At 45.7% G+C, this 7,405-nt stretch overlaps 1 protein-coding gene across 1 annotated transcript; it reads right to left on the minus strand.

The window, feature by feature from the left end:
• Positions 1 to 1,606: 1,606 nt before the first annotated feature.
• LOC136655025 (tubulin alpha-1A chain-like) lies at positions 1,607 to 6,495 on the minus strand. The gene is made up of 3 exons (XM_066631505.1): positions 6,375 to 6,495; positions 4,613 to 4,761; positions 1,607 to 2,584 (listed from the first exon to the last, which is right to left on the minus strand). Exons 1-3 carry the CDS (start codon positions 6,493 to 6,495, stop codon positions 1,607 to 1,609), a joined length of 1,248 nt encoding a protein of 415 aa, XP_066487602.1.
• Between the last annotated feature and the right edge of the window lie 910 nt (positions 6,496 to 7,405).

Below are 7,405 nucleotides of genomic sequence, written 5' to 3' on the forward strand. Positions count from 1 at the left end.
GGTGTTAATCACAAAAATGTAGACCTAAGTTGTATTGATGGATCATTCTGTCCCAGGATTTATCCTAAGGGACAAATTACATGTTGCCCTCGGAGATCCATGATTAAAATTCCCAACATAGTTTATTGGTCCTAAAAATAGCTGTGTGATGTGTGCGCGCTCAGTGGTGTTGTGAGGGGGGTGCAGGGAGTGCAGGCTGCACTGGATGACACACACGGGGGGGGGAGGTGACACACACTAGTGGCCAAAATCGCTAAAATCACAGTTCGTAGGAATAATACCATCATATATACCATTTGATGCATCATTTACAGCAAAATGCAATAAAAAAGGAGTGAAATATCTCCTTTCTATCAAAAGTTATGGCCAAAAAACCAGAAAACAAAAAATGCCTGTCTTATGTAACAAAAAAGTAGATTTCCTTAATTCAAAATTGACCAATAAGACTGATTGTTCAAAGAGGCAATGAGATGTTATTATGACAAAGCTTGGAATCAATAAGTTGTTAGTAAAGTGACACCCTGGGGGGGTGACACCACTAGTGACCAAAATTGCTAAAATTGTGATTTCTAGGAATAATACCATCATGTTGTATACCATTCAATGCGTACTTTACAACAGAAGGTAATAAAAAAACCACGATGAAATATTTATGTTCTATCAAAAGGTATAGCCAAAAACCAGCAAGGTGGGGCAATGGTACATCACCCCACCCACCACCCAGGTCACTGTCCCATCTACTGCATGGGAGGAGTCCCATCATGGTGGTGATACGTTGGCCTCCTACCAGGTGACGTAAACCCTAGTGACACCACTCTCTCTCTCTCTCTCTCTCTCTCTCTCTCTCTCTCTCTCTCTCTCTGTGTGTGTGTGTGTGTGTGTGTGTGTTTCCCCCTCCACAGCTAATAGTAACTGAGGGTGGGGAGGGGGACAATTTGCAACAAATTAACATTCCTTCCCTCATGCTACAGCCCCAGTTCAAATAATCCTCTACTTTTAGGACCAAAATATACTTTCCAGTGTAATGTGTAATTTGGCCTTTAAAAGGCACCCATATTTATCTCTCTTTATAGTTCAACTGCTGTATAGCCATTTCAACTGTAACAAAGACATGAATTCTACAAAAATCATTTATCCTTGCTTAGTGTCACTGAACTTATCTTCCACAATTGATGGGTTTGTTTCAATCACAAACAGTATCTTCAAACCTGGTTGACTTGCATCTGTGTTAATATAAGCATAGGAAACCTGGACAGTGTAGCTTGGTGCATGCTAAAATTCTGAAATTGAATTCCCTGGCCCTGCTGCCCCCAAGTGCTCTGCATCTTCCCTACCTGTACGATTCCTAGACAGCAGTGTTGATTATTCCACTTGGATGCCTTGCCAAATAGGACAGTGCCATTGGAGTGGAGAGTGTAGAAACCGTTCATAGGACTTCTTTCCATTAACAGGCCAGAAGAGTAAGGAAGCGGCGGCTTGCTTAAGTAGTGAATCAACAAAGAAACTCAACCACAACTCTGTGACATACTTAATATTTTATTCTGAGAAGAGAATCTTCAAATGCTCCAGCAGTTTTTAGTTCCCACACCAGAGAGATTTGGCTATACTAATACTCCTCACCTTCCTCTTCTTCTCCATCAATACTATCTGTCCCCACCTCTTCATAATCTTTCTCCAGGGCGGCCATGTCCTCCCGTGCCTCAGAGAACTCCCCTTCTTCCATGCCTTCCCCCACATACCAGTGAACAAAGGCCCGCTTGGCATACATCAGGTCAAACTTGTGGTCCAGGCGGGCCCATGCCTCAGCAATGGCAGTGGTGTTACTCAACATGCACACTGCCCTCTGCACCTTGGCTAGGTCTCCACCGGGAACCACAGTGGGGGGCTGGTAGTTGATGCCCACCTTGAAGCCTGTGGGACACCAGTCCACAAACTGGATTGTGCGCTTTGTTTTAATGGTGGCAATAGCAGCATTGACATCCTTGGGTACCACATCACCACGATACAAGAGACAACAAGCCATATACTTGCCATGACGGGGGTCACATTTCACCATCTGGTTGGCTGGCTCAAAGCAAGCATTTGTGATCTCAGCTACTGAAAGCTGCTCATGGTAGGCCTTCTCTGCAGAGATGACTGGAGCATATGTGGCCAAAGGAAAGTGGATGCGAGGGTAGGGCACTAGGTTGGTCTGGAACTCTGTCAGGTCTACATTAAGAGCCCCATCAAAGCGCAGGGAGGCAGTGATGGAGGACACAATCTGACCAATTAGCCTGTTCAGGTTGGTGTACGTTGGACGCTCAATGTCCAGGTTCCTGCGGCAGATATCATAGATGGCTTCATTGTCCACCATGAAAGCGCAATCTGAGTGCTCAAGCGTGGTGTGAGTGGTGAGGATGGAGTTGTAGGGCTCCACCACAGCTGTCGATATCTGAGGTGCTGGGTAAATGGAGAACTCCAGCTTGGATTTCTTGCCATAGTCAACAGAGAGTCGTTCCATCAGCAGGGAGGTGAATCCTGAGCCAGTGCCTCCCCCAAAGCTGTGGAAGATGAGGAACCCCTGGAGCCCTGTGCATTGGTCAGCCTGTGGAATGCAAGCAACAAACCATGAAACTGTCTACTACTGGATTAAGGGTATTGAACAGAATGATGAGACTAGCAGCCCAAGCTCATTCCATACTGATGAGCACAATGCAGGACTCCAGGTTCAGCGGTTGCTGTATCCTGTGTAATATGAGGAGACCAGGCTGGCCAGAAGGTGTAAGTAAAAAAAAAACTTTAATAGCCTGCCTTTACTAACCTCCCTGGCCATTGCCTGGTCCCCTGTGGGTCTCCTAATAGCTATGCCAGCTCTTCTGCTGGCATAGATCTCAAGTGCCACAGGGGAATGTCAGGCCTGGGTCAATGGCCACCACTGCCACCACAACCTGCCCCATCCCACCCTGCTACACACCCCATTGCACCTCTGTCCCTGACATGCCCTGATCCACCCCCACTGCCAATAGAACAATGCGCTGCTGGCAGCGTGTGGCCTTCCAGCCATTGTACTGGCGGAGGAGACATGCCGGGGAGGGAGTGGGGCGGGAAGGAGGCAGGACCGGTGGAGGATCCTTGGTGTCAGGCTGCCCGCCTGACACAAAGGCTCTTAATTCTCTGCTGACCTTGGATCACCATAGAATCAAGTAGCCCCATTGTGGGGCTACTCGCCTTACCCGAGGGAAGAGGACGAAAGTTCCCTTTTCCTGAGGAGCCTCCGGTGCTGCCCACTGTGCATGCAGGATGCAGCGGCAGCCATTTTTGGCGCTGCTGCAGCCCCGTGCACTGGGCAGCTCAGAATTGGGCTGTTAGTCAGTGGTTTGATCAATCTATTTCTGACTTAGGCTGCAATTCGATGCACATTTTCCTGAGAGTAAGCCCTACTGTACTCAGTGGAACTTATTTCTGAGTAGACATGCATAGGATTGTGCTGTTATTCTCTAGAATACCTGCTATTAAGTACTTTTTTTTAATCTGTAGAATTTATTACTATCACTGATCATCAGCTGGGCTATAAACGCAATCTGAAATTTTTCATTCCAGCAATGATGGAATGGTAACCGTGACAGAGAGTCATTAGGCCACAGCAGTGCTGGATTTAGGCATAAACTATAAAATCTACACCTTTTTTAAATGGCTAGTGCAGCAAATTTTTGTGTAATTTTTTAACAAAGGGCCTCCAAGCTTTATGTAATTTAGGGTCTCACCAAGTCTAAATCTAGCACTGGGTCACAACCATCAGTGAACTGATCTTGCTTAGCCAAGAGTGGGGCCGTTCCACAAATCTCTGCATGCTGAATTTGCATTCACTGAAGATGATAACCACTCTACAAACCATAGTCCAGGGCCTGTAATGGGCCTGTAGAAATTGAACTGTGTACATTTGCACAGGAACTTGCTATCTATGGCCTGAATGGGTCTACTTGGATCTGTGACAGTGATATAGGTATCTCAGTGGATCCAGGAAAGCAGACTGAGGCCAGGAAGGAGGATAGGATATTGGCAGGGCTGCTACAGTCAATACTGCTCCCTTCCTGGTCTTGATCTGCCCTCCGCCCCACCCCAGTCTCAACCCTGTTCCACACCCTCCCCACCCTATTCCATACCTCCTGCCTTGACCTGCACTGCGTGAAAGAGTGTGCGTGAAAGAGTGTGTGTGAAAGTTAATTTGCTAGTTATGGTGGCAAGGGAAGACCCCAAAATGAAATGACAGCAGGGATAGGTAGTTCAGTGTAATACTTAAGGCCAAATCAAGTAAGTGGGACTTCCTTGTCTGGAGCTCTACAATAACTTTTTCTCTTTCAAAATGAAGCCATGGCATCTGCTGGGTACAGCTCATATCGGATCAGGTATCAGGTTATTGATGCCAGGGTTCATGGGAAGGCTATTGGCCATATGTGGAGGCAGCCTGGCTGCACAAAATGGCATGTTGCCATTTGCGACACCCATAAATCATGCCGCACCTCTGGAATGCAAGTAGCCCATAAGATTGGGTTGCAAGACTCCTTCCCAATCTCCTGAAACAGATTCAGCCCTCCCTGCCCCATGTCTCCCATGTCCCCAAGCCCCAAATTACCAGCTTCCGGATCCTGTCCAACACCAAATCAATGATCTCCTTGCCAATGGTGTAGTGCCCACGAGCATAGTTATTGGCAGCATCTTCTTTGCCAGTGATCAGCTGCTCTGGGTGGAAGAGCTGACGGTATGTGCCTGTGCGAACCTCATCTGGAATTCAGAGAAAACTCAAAAGGTCAGGTCATTCTCACTCTGGAATATTCCTTTGTTTCCTCCTGTTCTTCTAGAATTTGTCCACAGCTGTTTTGCATCTGCAGGGGTTGATCTTTTGAGAAACCAAGCCTTGATTGGGATTTGGCTTCATTAGCTGTAGGTATGATACTTACACAGTCTTGACTTGTGAATTCTTACCAAGAAATGTTGAGAGTTTTTAGCCAACCTCACAACACATGTACGCAAAGAGGATATATAAACATGGACTACCAGATGCAAATTTCCCAGAGAAAGCCATATATGGAACCATGCTTTTAAGGTTTTTTTAAATGTTTGTTGCTGTCCTTTGGGGTCAACACAGACAAACCTGGGGTGTGTGGCAGCCATTTTCAGTTTACTTGTGTGCCATTTATGAAGCTCATGATAATCTGAAATGGATTCCGTGCACCAAACTGGATTATTTTCTACACCACTTTGCGACACAAATACATTCAAAACAGGCCCAGGTTCGTGTTTATTGGCTCTCCAGTAGTATATAATGTGTTTCTAAAAATACAGTGCAGAAGGACCCGGCATCAGCCCTGCTCTGAATACTGCGTAGGTGCTAGGAAAGTCCCATCAGTTACACCAATGATATCTACATTCAGTGACTTCATTTCCTATTTGCATATAGCTGATGCACAACCAAATTTCAGGGCAAAGCTTCTCACATGTGTCTGTGGTCAGACACTAGCATAGAGTCGATATACAACTGACACATGGAATTGCACCAATGCAAATATACTGTGTAAGCCTATATGACATGTATTCTGGGTCAGGTAGAAAGGTAGGTTTGTGTGTAACAGAATGGTGCTTCCAGGTGCTCCTTGTGACTGAAAAGTACCTTTAAGACACAGCATGTATTTCATTTAGGAAGTCTTTAATTTTGCATGTCAAGTGCCTTCTATGAATCTTCCATACAATTATGTTTTGAATGGGTTTCTCACTTGGGAACTGAATATCATAGGTCCCTGTGGTTCATTCCCTGGGTCATTCAGACTTATTCAAATGGATTTGACCATACTCTCAAGCAGCATGAAATGGTCTGCCTCAGGCAGCAAACTGTGAGATACCAGTAAAGGGCAGATAACTATTAAACCAGGGCCAGTCCATCCATAACTGGGTGGAGCAGAGAGAGGGTGACAAACAGACATCCACCACCTCCTACCACTCCACTGCCATGGACAGAGCTGTCCTCACTTGGTCCTTCCTTCACACACACCCTTGAATCAAAGCTTGGAATGCTGGGATTGCTACAAGAGTGCCCCATGTTTTTAAGGAGCACACATAAAGGAAGGAGTGAGATTGCTGCGTGCCATTCCTCAGAGTGGAGCAATCTGCTCTTTCACCTTGCTCCTTCATCCACTGTGCTCCACATTTCCTGCTTTAATTCAAGAACCTGAATAGAAGAAGGAGCCAGATAAAGGGTGAACGGGTTGGGGAGGTGACACTGATGGGGGCAGCAGCAATATATCTGGACCATCTCTAGATTCAGGGCAGTCATCAATCAGAATGTAGAGTGATGTCAGTGATAATTCAATCAAACTCCACCTCCAGTACACAGCACTCACCAATAACAGTGGGTTCCAGGTCCACAAAAACAGCCCTAGGCACATGCTTCCCAGCTCCGGTTTCACTGAAGAAGGTATTAAAGGAGTCATCACCCCCTCCAATGGTTTTGTCACTAGGCATCTGCCCATCTGGCTGAATCCCATGCTCCAAACAGTACAGCTCCCAGCATGCATTGCCAATCTGCACACCAGCTTGGCCAACGTGGATAGAAATGCACTCACGCTGGAAAAAGAAAGACAGGTCCACAATTGAGAAGGAAGCTACAATAGTCAATGCCTAGGAACTATTAGTACCCCCCCCCCAGGTCTTGTGCTTTATAGTGGATGGGTTCCAGGAAAAGAAGAAAAGCCTTCTGCCTGGGTTTCCAGAGTGCCTCAGGAAATGTAAGCAGATCTAACTCAGTAGGCAATGTGAGATGAAACAGTAAGGCTAGTTCATCTCCTTTCTTCCCAGAACTAATCACACCTCTGTCTCACCCTTCTTCTTACAATGGCATGCAGGGGGTTATCCCATTTTCTTCATTAGTTACTTAGAAATTCTGCATGCATTTATTCTACTGAGACCCCATTGGCTTTTACTGTAGTGTTCAGGCTTGCGGCCAACATTCTATATACTATGTTTCTATGGCAAGACTTTGGGAGGTGATGGGCACATTTACAGGTTTATCTTGAGAGCAATTTTGAGATTGCTCTCCAACCAGTGGTTTGATACAGGCCATCCAGGGACCATCACAGCTGGGATGGGATTTAAATTCAGACTGCCCTTCCCCAAATTCAACACTCTATTATTCCAGAGAGGTGCACTTTAAACTGGTCACTATGAATCAGGTGCACCCATAGACATGAATATTACATTCCTAAACAGTGCCTTTTGACATTTTTAATAATAATATTTATAAACAACTTTTCAACAAAAAGTACTGTACTGTAGTTCAAAATGCATTTTCCATAGCTAAATAATAAATAAATGGGGTGCTTGTGCCCACACATCAGTGCTCAGATTACAGATTGCTCAGACCCCACCTTAACTA

The sequence above is a fragment of the Tiliqua scincoides genome, chromosome 1 (genome assembly GCF_035046505.1).
Source record: "Tiliqua scincoides isolate rTilSci1 chromosome 1, rTilSci1.hap2, whole genome shotgun sequence".
Taxonomy (NCBI): domain Eukaryota; kingdom Metazoa; phylum Chordata; class Lepidosauria; order Squamata; family Scincidae; genus Tiliqua; species Tiliqua scincoides.

Excerpts from the sequence above, each read along its gene's own strand:
- LOC136655025 (XM_066631505.1), bottom strand. The coding sequence starts at position 6,495 with ATGCCTAGTGACAAAACCATTGGAGGGGGTGATGACTCCTTTAATACC. Across the intron at positions 4,762-6,374 it reads CCTGGAACCCACTGTTATTG|ATGAGGTTCGCACAGGCACA; the intron begins GTGAGTGCTGTG and ends TCTGAATTCCAG. Across the intron at positions 2,585-4,612 it reads TGGACAGGATCCGGAAGCTG|GCTGACCAATGCACAGGGCT; the intron begins GTAATTTGGGGC and ends TGCATTCCACAG.